This window comes from Tiliqua scincoides, chromosome 7, assembly GCF_035046505.1.
Source record: "Tiliqua scincoides isolate rTilSci1 chromosome 7, rTilSci1.hap2, whole genome shotgun sequence".
In the NCBI taxonomy this organism is placed as follows: domain Eukaryota; kingdom Metazoa; phylum Chordata; class Lepidosauria; order Squamata; family Scincidae; genus Tiliqua; species Tiliqua scincoides.
In genome coordinates, this window is record NC_089827.1 from 54,846,628 (window position 1) to 54,861,536 (window position 14,909).

Genomic DNA, 14,909 nt, shown 5'->3' on the forward strand with positions numbered 1-14,909 from the left:
GTATCCACTGATTTTTTTCAAAATGGAACCCCAGCAGATATCAAAGCACAACCTGTAGTTTAGATCCTACCCTCCCTTTTAGCTGCCATTTTAGATGGAAAACATGCACATGCTGGACAAAGTTATGTATTTAATACATCATATAGTTTAGCCCCTGGGAGCATGACCCAAGAGAAAAGTGGATGTGCCCAACTCCCCTCTCCTTGAAAAGCATACTGCTCTGTTTTAACTATGAGTGACTCATTCATGTGATATTTGTAGCTAACACTTGATAATTCAACATCATTGCTCTCCCTAGTCATTATCCTGCTCTGGCAACATTAAATTATTGCATAATTATTGCAATTGTCTCATATCATACCTCATAATTACCAGACAATGAGAATCAGTAACACAGGTTCTAGGTCTATCCAGACGGCAGCTACAGAGCCACAGCAAGGTTAAATTTGCACCTGCAGAGGAGCAGATGGAAAGCCCCAAACACTGCAAGACTGAAACAGCTTTTCCCAACCTCTTCTGCTTTTGAGAAGAAGGCAACCTAATAACAGTTATTATGCCACACAAAAGGTAATTCTCAAATTACCCCCTTGATCTTTCTTCTTGTTATTTCTCAGTACCTAACTCTTCTCTGTCTGCAGGTCTTCCTCCCAAAGCTCTCTCTGCAATCCTTCTCACATTCTACTCGAGGGAAGAAATACTTAATCCCATTAGCCTACGTTCATTTACCGCTATTCTCATGACATATCCAGGGTGAAGAAAGGTATGTAGAGAGAAAGATCTAAGCCCTCTTCAAATCTAAGCCATTCTCCATATTCCTGAATACACGTGAAGGCATGGGATAATGCCCTGTAGTCATGGTCCCTGAATTGACACACCCACAGGCCACTTTCCAAGGGTGTCTGAGAGTTCAGCATATGTCTGCCAGCAGATATACTGGTCTGGGGTGTGTGGCTAGTGGGCAAATTCCTCTCCTACTGTCTCTTCATGGGTTTAGTGATAACTAACCAAAAACCGGTGGCCAACTTGATGTCACTCACGCAACTGAATTCTAATATTGGCTCTGATACATGAAAATGAAAGTTGACTCATATGAACACCTTACTGGTTATCTGCTGTCATAATAACACCTCATTGGCTTTTTGAACAATCATTCTCATTGGTCAGTTTTAAGTTAAGCAAATCAGCTTTTTGTTACATAAGGCAGTTGTGATTTCCTTTTCTGGTTATTTGGCTATGACGTTGATAGAATACATATATTTTCACGGGGTTTGTTTCATTGTATTCTGCATTAAATTACATATCGAATGATAGAAAATAAGATGGTGTAATTCGAAAACACCCAGATTTTTGCCAGTAGTGCTGAAACCCGCCAGGTATGTCACTGGTGCAGTCTGCACATCCTTTCCCCCCCCCCCGCTCCACCCTCTACATTCCCCCTAACACCACAATCCTAGGCACATCTACTCAGAAGTAAGTTTATTTATACAGGTATTTATACACCGCCTTTATTTTGGTCATCAGATTTCTCCTCAGACTTTAATCCAAGGCGGTTTACATAGGCAGGCGGTTCTAAACCCCTGTAGGGATTTTTACAATTGAATAGTTCTAGTCTTTCATAGAACTCCTCGTTCTAGCTGGATTCCTTCCCAGTCTGGCCTCTCTCTGGCCCTTCGCCTCCCACGCTCCACTTGACGGCAACTCCTCTCTGCCACTGAGGGTCAGCTCATCAGTATATCAGCGTGTTGTCAGTTCTCGGGTACTTCTGGTTGTTTCAAACTGGCAGCCTCAGATCTTCAGGCATACAAGGTGGCAGCTCTACCAACTTACTGGAACTTACTCCCAGGTAAGTGCATATAGGATTACAGCCTAACTATGTGCACTAACCCTGAATATGCCCTGAGATATTTGTCACTCTCACTTCAGATCTTTCTCTGGTCCTTTCTTTCTCTGAGATCTTTCTCTGAGATCATGTGTCATTGAACATAAGAACAGCCCCACTGGATCAGGCCATAGGCCCATCTAGTCCAGCTTCCTGTATCTCACAGCGGCCCACCAAATGCCCCAGGGAGCACACCAGATAACAAGAGACCTCATTCTGGTGCCCTTGCTGGAGTAAGAGACTATTCTTTTCTACATTGGAACTGGTGGTTAACACAAGTCTCAAGCTTTGCTGCCTCTCTGTCTAGGAACCAAGATACAAACCTCCCCAGGTCCCAGACCTTCTGTGAGGAAGGTCTTGTCCCAAGTACCAATTTCCAAGGACAGTTTCAGAGTGCTCAGAGCATAGTTTCCCCTCTGGAGGCACTGCAGTCAAGGAACAGTCCTGCTGTTCCTAGTGGTGGACCTCTCCTGCCCCACACCCTGGGGTAAATGGTCCACAATGGTGCCTCCCCAAGGGACGCCACCATCCCCCATGTGCAAATACACCCCCCTCTTACCTGGTGTGCACTTACCTGGTGTGCACAGAGCCTCACATGACTTCAGGACGCATTGGAGAAACCTTCTGAAGCTTCTCTGCTTCAGCTTTAAATTGTTTAAATTAAACAGCTTTAAATTGTTTATGATGGCATCAGGAGCCTCAGAGAGGCTTCCGTGCAGTCCTAGAGGCACACAGGGTTCCACACCTGGGGCATTTGCTCCTTTAATTTAATAGCAGGTCTGCCACTGACTGTTCCTTACCAACTGCACCACTTTTGCTATATGAAATTGGAGAATGAAGGTGCTCTTCCCTCTTGCTTCTTGTAGTTTTTAGAGAGACTCTACACATTTTTCAGCTGTAAGGGATTGTCAAGGTAATTTTGAGTATACACGATCTTAGCTTTAGGTGCTGACTCTGAAACTTAACCCCTGTGTAAGATGCCAGCCAACTGTATATAATTTTATTTGAGAGAGAAGTGTATTATGCACCCTCCCAATGGCTGGTATAAGACTGGTCTGTTCAAGAGGTCCAGACTCTCAGGTCCTGGCTCCATCTGTATCTTTTCTTATTCTCTTCTCTTTCCAGCTGGGGGCGCTGTTGCTCAGCACTCATCATCTTCTCTGTGAAAAGGGTGGTGCTGAATTCAAGCATTTCTTATTTCTTAGCCCAGCGGTTTGAGGAAGATGTTGAAGAAAAGTGGAAGAGGAATTCTTGCTGTGCCAATTCACTTGGGACATCTGACTGTGCTGTGTGACACCCATAGGAAACAAGGCTGTAATGTTGCAAGGAGAGGGGAAGAGAAGGAAGACCAAGGCAGTGGCAAAGATGTGTGGATCGGATTCAGGTGTGGAATTTTCTCCAGCTTTAAATTCAAGAGAGGGAATAAACTTGGGCAAGATGCAACCCCAGGATAATGAAAGAAATGTTCCCTTATCTTGAGGAGGCCTCCATGACTGTCCCACCACCTCAGGGTGCAGCTCATGCCTCATTCGCATGGCTTCATTGGCACTGGGAAGTTGGATAGGATTGGACCCTGAGTAACAGATCCCACACAAGATGCTCTAGTGTGAGGGGCAAAACTTCTTCCAAGCAGGTCACATAAATCAAAGTTTTTTAGTCTCCAAGCCTTAGGGTTCTTCTCTTCTCCTGCAGTTGCCACATTTCTCCCTCCTTCCTGCTCAGTGGCCTCCTATTAGGTCAAGGAGCGCACGGAAACCCAAAGTTGTATGATAAAAAGTAAGCGTGCTGTACAGTCATGTCCTACTGTCAGGGCTTAGTTTATCCCAGGGTGAACCAGGACTTAGAGCCCAATCCAATGCACGTCTACTCAGAAATAAGTCTCATTAGAGTCAGTGGGGCTTACTCTCAGGAAAGTGTGGATAGGATTGGGTTGTTAGCCTGCCCTTCTGTTTTCAGTGCTAGCATTGGGAGTATATGAAATAAGAACAGAAGGGCCTCCCTTCCTGACAGCTCGGGAGTGCGTTTGTTTTACCCCAAGGGTCCAACTGCATGTGGTGGACACCACTGCATGCCTTTTTCTGGACAGCTTGGTTTTCAGAATGAAAAGCAACCTTGGGAGGCCATGTTCAGGAAAAGAAGAACAGCAAGAGGTGAGGGCTTTACAGCTCCTTCCCCCCAGGTGATTTTTTTCTGCTCAAAATAAGCCCCTTCACAGCAGTTTTCTCTCCACAGGGGAAATTATAAGGAGACTCTGTACCTTCCCCTCCCCATTAATGGAAAAACAGCTGGGGAGAATATTTTGCAGAGGTCAGTCATGTGTTGTTCATATAATAGAAACAGGAAAGGGTAAAGAAGCCCCCTCTCCCACCACTCTTCTGCTCCTGATCATAGTCTCCCAAAGCTATTTTTCATTTAAAAACATAAAGAGAAAAATCAAACCACCAGGAAAGAGAAGTTACTGCTTGGGCTCTACCTACTTTTCACCACCTTATCTTCTCCACAATACCCTTTGTTTGGTTTCCTGCGATGTTGGAAAAAAACAGAATTGTGTTACTCCTACAAGCCCTAGATCACTTAGGGCCCAATCCTATCCAGTTTTCCAGGGCTGGTGCTGTTGTGCCAGTAGGGTGTAGACTACATCCTGTGGTGGAGAGGCAGTCACTGGGGCCTTCTTAAGGTATGGGAACATGTATTCCCTTTCCATGGGGCTGCATCGTGGTTACACCAGAGCTGGAAAGTTGGATAGGATTGGGCCCTTAATTGGCACCAAAGTAAAATGGAGGTGCAGGATTCAATGCACTGAAAAATTTCCCTCCCTGTGTCTTACTGTGCTGGTTTCATAGGAGAAACTCAAGGACTAAGATGAATGGAAAGAACATTTTGCAATAGCAAACCTTAATAAGCAAGTAATTTGAAATTCTGGGCTCCCACTGTCATTCTCCCAGAGCTTACTGAGTAAAATGGTAGCTCGACCACGGCTGCCACCCCACTGAACTCAGTGGTTCACTGAGTTCATGAGTAACTCATGAGTAAACCCATTCAGGGTAGCACTGTGCATCCTGTGACTTGCTCGGCATCCATCCGAATGAGAGGTGAACATTGCTGTAGTGGTGTGGCTTTGCCAGGAAGCAACCAAAGATCATTGACACTGCTTTTGCAACATGAGCACACTGTTTCCCCTGTCAATCAGAGCGCATGAGGAGGAAAGGGTGGAGTCACACGCTTCTGCAGCCCTTTGGGGTGGCTTCCTACAGCTCAGCTACTATTGCACTGAAGTCACTTTAATTCTGAAGAAGCAAAAGGGGGAAGAGAAAGCAGCAGCTGCTCTACAGCTGAGACAGTCTTCCTGGCCAGGCTTCATGATGGATGCTTGTCCCACAAGTAAGTCTCTTCTTAAAGAAATACGGAGTGTATCTTTATGCTGCCTTTTTGACATAGGTGCTGTGGGTTCTATCTTGTAGGAGTGTCACCAGCCTGTACAAGGGAGAAATGAGAACAAGGGGATTCTAGGGCTTCTCAGTAGGATTTCAAAGTTTGTTGATCTTGTTTGGAGAGGGCGTTGATTTTATTTCATGTCTATCCTGCCATACTTCCATACTGGGATTCAAGGTGAGTCCATAGGATTCCAAGGGGAGGTGCCATCAACGTACACAGATCTGCTGAGCTTAAGCAGCTTCATGGGCCTTTAGATGTTTCAAAGACTTCTCTAACCTCCCTAAGATATCTGTGGACTCAAATAGGGTGGGCCCAGCTCCTGTGTCACATCACTAGAAGTATTAGGATCCAATCCTATCCAACTTTCCAGCACCAATGCAGCCCTGATATACTCCTTCACCTTGAGGAATCCACCATCACTGCCTCCTCATCTCAAAATGCAATGCACACCCTGTTGATGCTGGAAAGTTGGATAGGATTGGTCCTTGACTCTTTGGGCTACAATCCTATGTACATATGGAAAAAAAAAACCTTATTGTGACCAGTAGGACTTACTTCTGAGTGAGACTGCAACTTTTAGTTAGATCCATCAATTAAAATTTTTTTGATGGACTAAAAAAGATGTCCCTAGTTCACTGTTTCTCAAACTGTGGGTCAAGACCCACTAGGTCATGAGTCATGAGTCATGAGTCCATTTCAGGTGGGTCCCCATTCATTTCAATATTTTATTTTTAATATATTAGACTTGATGCTCCCATGGTATGTGACTGCATTTGGGGAAATCTGTACTTTTAACAGGCTAATCTGTATATGCTTTTAACAATGCTAGTCAATAGGACTTACTCCTGGGTAAGTGTGGATAGGATTGCAGCCTTTGGGAACTGCTTGGGAGGGTTCTTCTTCATCTTAAATGAATTTTTGAAGTTATTGTAAACTTTTAATTTACTTACTTACTTAATTAGATTTGATTTTTTTTCATATTGGGGGTATTAAAATTTTTTTCTGCTTGATGATTTCACTTCTGGTCATGATATCACTTCCAGGTTAATGACATCACTTCTGGTGGGTCCCAACAGAATGCAATTCCAGAAAGTGGGTCCAGGTGCTAAAAAGTTTGAGAACCACTGCCCTAGTTAATAGGGCAGTACGGGGGGAGGAGAGTGGAAAGCTCTAATTTAGGGCATATATTTGCAAGATGATGCCTGCCACAATATAGACATGAGCCCTTTGAGACAGGGAGCTGCTTTCTCATTCTTTGTACATGTGGACGGTTATTTCTGTTTCTCCAGTAATGCTTGTGTGGGAGTGTCCTTCAGACAGGATTTTGTGCTTTCCGTTTAGAAGTGGAAGGGCTACTCATAGTGATCCTCTCTGAAGCTCCCATACTAAATGTTGCAACTAGCACACACCCCATGGGGCCTCTGCAACAAAAAATAAGTGGTTGGGTGGATGCAAAGAAAACCAGAAATGCGATCTGTGTAGCTGTGTGGATGAGGGACTTTTAGCAGGTGCCGCTTGTCCCGCAGGGTTGAGAAAAGCTGCACCTTCTGAAATTCTCTCTTTGCAATCCTGCTTAAAGGTCCAGGAGCCCCTGTCCTCTCTTGCACCTGAAACCAAAAGTTGTAACACCTAAGCTTATGATATCACCACTATTGCTGAGAACCAGAGTCCCAATGAGAAAAATGTTTCCAATGCCCTAATGCGGCAGTTCTCAGACTGTGGGTCTGGGACTCACCAGTGGGTCATGATCCAATTTTGGCTGATTTGTGAAACCGACAGGGCAGACTGGGTTATGTGCATTGAGGCTTAAATAAACTGCTACTTAGGAGGAGCACTTCTCCTCCTAATCACTATTATAGCCTAATCACCATTACAGCCACACCCCTTGGTGTTTATAAATCAGGCAGCAGCCTCTAAAAAGTTTGAGAACCACTGCCCTAATACCTTACGTTGTCAGAGGATGGGAATCAAGTATGATGTCAGCAGTGGCACATCCAGGGTATCGCAAGCCAGGGCCTGAGCCCTGGGTGTCATTTGAAGGTAAGGCATCAGCTGCCCCTGTAAGTGCATGTGTGTTCTAGTCATTTTCCGAATCAGGGAGCGACAGGAGCATAATGGCTGCTCGGATGATATTGCTGCAGCTGCTACTGCAATGTATAAGTGCTCCTGGCGCTTCCAGGAAGTGACATCATGTGACGTCATAATATTGGACAATGTCACACGAAGTCACACCATTGCTGCCTGTGGTGCTACCTTCTCCGGGTACGCCATTGGATGTCAGCAGTAATTCAAGTCTCACGTTCTTTAAAATCAGATATTTTTATTATTGTTATCTCCTTTGTTATGACCAGCCTGGTTATGTTTAAAATCGGGGTAACGCTTTTGCCTATAGGGGATGATGAACTGATTGAGATAGTTCCCCCTTGCAGGCTGATGTATCCTGATGGATTCTTGAGGTCCAACAAAGAGTCCCCAGTTGGCATGGCTGGTGATTCCTTCAAAACTAGGCTTGCCAACCCTCCAGAATTGGCCTGGAGTCTCCATAGATCAGAATCAATCTCCTGGTAACTACTAAAAGAAATCCTGGAGATTTTAATGGGGCCTCCAAGAATTCCCAACATTACTTCATGTTGGAGGAAAACGTGGGCAGGAATAGCTTCAATCAGAATTGGCAAGACTTGTCAACACTCTGGTTGTCCTGTGGAAGTGATGTGATTCCTCTTAAACATCTCCTACTGCTAAACAAATCTCTATTTTGTCTCCCTGTTGTTCATTATTTAAGGCTGCAATCCTGTGCACACTTACCTGGAAGTAAGTCCCACTGAACTCTTTGGCACTGACTTCTGAGTACATAGGATTGCACTGCAAATGAAGTAACTGTGGCAAGTCATTTAGGGATGAGCTGTTATTGGTATGCTGATGTCATCCAGCTCTATTTCTCCTTGTCATCAAATTCAGATGGAAGCCTAGGATGTTCTAAGGTTTTTTGAGGTCAGGAATGAACTAGATGAAGACTAATAAGGTGGAGACACTGTTGGTGGACAGTTCATCTGACCAAGGAGGTTGTGTTTGTTATCTTGATGGGGTTGTACTCCCCCTGAAGGAGCAGGTTTGCAGCTTGGGAGTATCATTAAATTTGGGTGCTTAGGTTGGATGCCCAGGTGGCATCCATTGCACAAAGTGCTTTTTACCTGCTTAGGTTGATGTGCTAGCTGTAGTCTTGCTTGGACAGAGATATCCTGGCCATTGTTCCCCATGCACTGGTAATGTTCAGGTTAGAGTATTGTAGATGTTACAGATGGGGCCGTTGTTGAGGTCTGCCTGGAACTTCAACTGGTACAAGCAAAATGTGGTGGCTAGATTACTGTCCAGACACATAGAATATACCTTGTCAGAGTTAAAACATCTCTACTGGTTTTCTGTGTGTTAGTAGATACCTTCCATAGTGCTCTTCTGACCTTTAAATGCTTTATGGACTGGATCTACCTGGGTATCTAAAGGAGTACCTGCTCCCATATGCACTTGCCTGGTCAATGATATCTCATTGGAGACCCTTCTGTAAAAGGCCTCAATTTCAGATGTTAGGCAGGTAGTGCCCAGGGACAGAGACTTCTCCATGGTGGCACCTAGTTATGTATTTATTTCCTGTCTTTCTTCTGTTGTTGAATCCAAGGTACTGTAATGGGATTTAAGGCAATTACCCATCCAGGCATTAACCAGAACTAGATCTGCTTAGCTTCAGCAAGATATCACATTTTCTCAGACCATATACCTTGTTCTGGAACACCCTGCCCAGGAATGTTCATCTGGCACCAGATCTTGGAAATCTTGGGCTGGCCCAGTCCAAAGGGCTTTTTTCTAGGGGCCAGACATGTTATTCCTGGTCTACCAATTCCCACAATACAAGGTCAGGATGCTGAAGTCCAGACTAGTGTCCCACTGTTCTACAAAATAGACAGCATAAGAAGAGGCCCGCTGGATCAGGCCAAGGGCCCATCTAGTCCAGTTTCCTGTATCTCACAGTGGTCCACCAAATGCACAAGGGAGCATACAAGACAACAGACACAACCTGCGTCCTGGTGTCCTCCCCTGCATCTGGCAATCAGAGGCAGCTTGCCTCTAAAACCCAGAGCTTACACATACCTACCATGACTTGTAACCCGTAATGAACTTTTCCTCCAGAAATTTGTCCAATCCCCTCTTAAAGGCGTCCAGGCAAGATGCCATCAGTACATCCTGTGGCAAGGAGTTCCACAAACTAATTACACGCTGGGTAAAGAAGTATTTTCTTCTGTCTGTCCTAACTCTCCCAACACTCAACTTTTGTGGATGTCCCCTGGTTCTAGTGTTATGTAAGAGGGAAAAGAGCGTCTCTTTCTCTATCCACTCTGTCCATCTCCTGCATGATTTTGTATGTCTCAATCATGTCCCCCCTCAGGCACCCCTTTTCTAAACTGAAGAGGCCCAAATGCTGTAGCCTTTCCTCATAGGGAAGGTGCCCCAGCCCAATAATCATTTTGGTTGCTCTCTTTTGCACCTTTTCCATCTCCACTATATCCTTTTTTGAGATGCGGCAACCTGTTGCTTTTTGAGCAACCAGCACAAGTTGTGCAATCTCAATGTCTTGCTGTCATCTTTGATTGTGGGGGGTGTTCAAGAGAAAAACATAGGATGATGATCTGGAAAGCAATGGGAACCAGCTCAGTGCGCACACCGGCCCTGACTTTTGGTTTGCAGCCAATGCTGCTGATGACTGTAGAACACTGACAGCATTTCAAGTGAAACTGACAGCATTGGGAGTGAAATTGACAACTACAACAATGGGGATATTCTAATAGCCATAAAAGTATGATATCTGGCAACCCTTCCACGCTGGAAATTTCAGAAATTGCAGCTTTAACTGTACCTGCATTTCCCAAGGATCCTTCCATTTTGTGTACTTCAGTGTAGGCAGTCTCTGTATGTGCAGGGTCATTTATCAAAACATATGAATGCCCTTGCTGTGTTAGACCAAAGGTCAATTCAGATTACTATTCTGTCTCTTGCAGTGGCCAGCCAGGTGCCCCAAGAAGCTTACAAGCATGCTATCATGAAGACAGTGACATTCTGTTGTTTGTCTTTCATATCTGACATTGGAATGTATTGAGAATTCATTCACAAAACTACATTTTGGAAGCACATCCCATGTACTTGGTGCATCCACTTAGTACAAGTACTCCTGACTGACACTGTTGTGTGTTCTCATCATGTAGTGCCATAGAGCATTTGGCCTTTTCTTTTTTTTTTTGGCCACTCAGGACTGACTCTTTGCATTTGGGCATCTTGAAGAGGGCTGGGATTAGCACAATGCAATGGCATATGAAAAATAACTTATGTTGTCTAGTGACAAATAGGTACTACTCCTTTTATGCAACTGTCATCAGTGGCCAAGCCTTAATTTTAAGCGTGCTCAGACCTTGCTTCATTGTTGGCAACCTTCAGTCTCGAAAGACTATGGTATCGCGCTCTGAAAGGTGGTTCTGGAACAGCGTCTAGTGTGGCTGAAAAGGCCAATCCGGGAGTGACAATCCCTTCCACACTGGGAGCAAGTGCAGTCTGTCCCTGGTCTGTCTCCCTGGCTATGGGCCTTCCTTCTTTGCCTCTTAGCCTCAGTCTGTTGGCCAAGTGTCTCTTCAAACTGGGAAAGGCCATGCTGCACAGCCTGCCTCCAAGCAGGCCGCTCAGAGGCCAGGGTTTCCCACTTGTTGAGGTCCACTCCTAAGGCCTTCAGATCCCTCTTGCAGATGTCCTTGTATCGCAGCTGTGGTCTACCTGTAGGGCGCTTTCCTTGCACAAGTTCTCCATAGAGGAGATCCTTTGGGATCCGGCCATCATCCATTCCACATGTGCTGCCTCCGACGCATTCTCAGCATCACCTGGCAGGACAAAGTTCCAAACAACACAGTCCTGGAATGTGCTGGAATCCCTAGCATGTACGCACTGCTGAAACAGAGACACCTGTGTTGGCTCGGTTGGGTCATGTCGTGAGACCTTGCATCTACCTAAGAATTCAACAGTGAGCTCTCAAATGAACTACAGTCAGCCCTTGCTATTTGCAGGGGATCTCTTCCCAGACCCTCTGTAGACACCAAAACCCATGGATAAATCCATGGGTGCAGGCATCACCCATGCCCTGGAGGTGGTCTGAGACCCAGGGAGGCCATGTGCGGCCTCCCCAAGCCTCAAAAGGCCTCCTGAAGGCCTTAGAAATGCACTTCCAATATTGTGTTTATACGGCCCCCAGGAGGCCTTCTGAGGTGCAAGGAAGAACACACACAGCCCTCTCATACCTCAGACCACCTCCCAGATGTGACTGGAAGACTTTTCTGGTCACTTCTGGGAGGAACAGGTTGGCTCTCCTTAGGTGGATTGGGTCCCACGTGGGTCAAATCCATGGTTCCTGAACCTATGAATAAGGAGGACCAACCTGTACTAGCAAGTTGAAACTCCGGCAGCTCTGACTGTCAGCTGGATATAATCCTCTATTGCCTTCATTAATCACCAGTTATAAAAACTTGACGGACAGTCACAAGTTTCCAAGCATCATTGTATTGGTCATTATAGAAGTGTGGCACTAACATTTTAAAAATGGGGGCCCAACCCTATCCAATTTTCCAGAGCCAATGCAGCCGCAATGCAGCCCTGCAGTAAGGGAACAAACATTCCCTTACTTTGAGGAGGCCTCCGTGACTCTTCCCCCTCCCCCAGGATGCATTAGTACGTCTGCGTCAGTGCTGGAAAATTGGATAGGACTAAGCACTTGCTCCTTTTTAATTAAATATTGTAATTGATTTAACTATTAAAATTTCTTCAACTCAGTTCTAAGTTTAGCATCTCAGCTACATTGAAGAACCTCTAGTAGTAACTGGGTACTGCCCAACCAGTTTCCCCTCCTGATCCTCCTCTGACCCACAGCTGCTGCTCCCCTCCCCCACAAAAAAAATCCAGAAACAAACAGAAATGTGACCACTTGACTTGCCCTGTCCCACGTGATCCTTTTCAGCAAAATAGGCAGTCCGGTTTTGCTGGGAATTCCTAGCATGTCTTGCACATTCGGTTTTGTTTAAAAGGACCGCAAGGAAGGAACTTGGCTGCTCCCTACACCTTCACTTTGTTTCTGAATGAAGCCGATCACTGCTGGTCATGCAGGTCCCCATCGCTGTGATCTGCTTCCCTACCCACTCACCTCACTCCTTCCTTGTGTGGTCTATTTAAGCTTAAATAGACCACACAAGCTTAGACCATACAAGGAAGGAATGAGGTGAGTGGATAGGGGATTGATGAGGCTCTGTTCTTAGCATCCTGGAGGGAGATGGCAGCAGTAGACTCAGGATGAAAGGGCACCCTGAGCCTGCCACTCCAGAGCCCCTTAAGCCATTTCTGCCCAACATTGCATATGCACAACAGGGACCAAATGCGCCGAGCAAAAAAGGGTTAATGCATGTTTACTCATTGTGGTCAGTGGGGCTTACTCCCAGGAAAGTGTGCATAGGATTGCAGTCTTGCTGGTGCAGCCTTTAGCACTGCACTGGAAATGAATTTCTTTAGGAAGTTTACTAGTGCAGGGGTTTTCAGAACTTATTGATCAGCTGGGGCAGGCATCTGTCCTCTAGGAGCAACCTGAATACCTTGGACGTTTAATTGCTTATCAGATTGTGCTGTTGCTTGAGCTCTGATTCTGTATCCCCACTCAACGTCAGCTCTGCTATTTTGATTGCTTCCAACACTTTCCACTTTCTCTGCTTCTGTTTGGATAAACGGGCTTCTGAACAGGAGGGAAATGGACACAAATGGGCCCCTTTTGGTACACCAAGCAATTGCACAATGGAATGAGCAGCAGCAAATGGGTTTCCATTGTTAGAACCCCATTTATCTTTCTTTGGTTGGCAACCTTCAGTCTCGAAAGATTATGGTATAAGCCTACAGCACCCGGTATTCCCAGGCGGTCTCCCATCCAAGTACTAACCAGGCCTGACCTTGCTTAGCTTCCGAGATCAGACGAGATCGGACATGTGCAGGGTATCTTTCTTTATATATATATATAAAAAAAAAATTATATGAACAATTATTTCCATAGAATTGTCGGGGCAAAACTCTATGTCCACCTCCTTTCGACAGACTCATTTATTTTAAACCTGTCTTTCCTTGTTGTGGTTGTGAAACTAAAAAAAAAAAAGTCTGCTAGAAGGACGAAAATGGAACAAAAAAAACTAATGGACAGAAATGAAATAAATGAAGATAAAAATAAAAAATGGATATAAAAATGACATGTTTTGCATGTCTCTCTCCTTCGACCAAGATAGCATCTGGGAAAACCCTGATGCTCTGTATGTATATCTTCAGAATTTTTTTTTCCCCCTGTGAAATGTCTTTCATGTTGAGTGGAGCTCAAAGGAGATTTAGCAAAAAACAAGATCTCCCAAGTAGGAAGTTGAAAGCGTTCATCTGTGCAAGTTCAGACTCTAAGAACATTTAGCAAAATGCGTGACTAGTGTCAAGGCTGGAAAAGTACTACCCGGCGCCAGTCAGCATTCGAACATGTTTTTCCCACACCGGCAATGTAAAGGAGCCTTTTGACACATTTATTTCAGGTCAAGACTCAAATGAAATATTTCATCTTTTCCCTCTAAGGAGACCATTCACCCCGCTCACTTTTCTGCTTTCTTGCTATCTTGGGTTCTGCAGCATTTCTTAGAAGTTCCACTGCATCAAAAGGGGGCTTCCTCCCTTGTAATGGTGATTAGGATTTCAGCCTCAGCCTGTCAGATTTCTCTTTTAATAACTGTTTCACTGCTGGGGCCTTTTAGTGCATATCCATGTGCTTTATTATTATCATAAAAACTCTTTACATAGAGTGAAAAGACAGATCCTTGCCCCAAGGGGTTTACAATCTATATACTGATGCAAGGGAAGTCAAGGGGATGGAGGCAGGAATAGACAGGGGCAACATAGGTGACTGTTTCAGGGCACAATCCTAACCAGGTCTACTCAGAAGTAAGCCCTATTTTGTGCAATGGGGTTACTCTCAGGAAAGTGTGGTCAGGACTGCAGCCTCAGTCATACATACTTAAAGGTTTATGCTATTGAGCTGTGGCACCATCAGAACTCACGTTCTAGTGGTGCAGCATGCTTTATGGGTGTTGCAAAAAGCGACACGCCATGGAGCGCAGCTGGGCCACTGCTGCAAGGGGTGAGCAACTGTGGCCGCTTGCCAGCAGCTTGCCAAGGAACCCTGACGCTGGTAAGTCAACACTGAGGGTGAGCAAGAGAATGGGGGTGAACTGAATGGGGTGGGGGAGGCAGGAGCAGGGTGGAGACAAGGGTGGGGAAGGCAAGTTGTGGCCACAGTTGTGTGAACTGGCCTTAAGTATGAGTGGCGCTGGTAATACCATTGTGGGCTCAATCCTATTCCCTGCCAGCCCATAGCACACAGTGCTGTTGATGGAGCACAAACTGCATGCTATTTGGGGGGGGGGGGGACCAGATGGTCCAGGAGAGGGAAGTAAAACTTGCCTCTCTGCAGGCCTTTTTGCCTCCAATAGGTAACCTTGGACCT

At 45.4% G+C, this 14,909-nt stretch overlaps 1 protein-coding gene across 1 annotated transcript in view; it reads left to right on the top strand.

Annotated features, from left to right (window-relative positions):
- The first annotated feature begins 5,189 nt into the window (after positions 1-5,189).
- The window catches only part of CYTH4 (cytohesin 4), a 44,155-nt gene continuing 34,435 nt past the window's right edge, over positions 5,190-14,909 (top strand). The window contains exon 1 of the mRNA XM_066633404.1: positions 5,190-5,260. Within this exon, the coding sequence (XP_066489501.1) occupies positions 5,239-5,260 (22 nt within the window). The 5' untranslated portion in view covers positions 5,190-5,238. The remainder of the gene's footprint in view (positions 5,261-14,909) is intronic.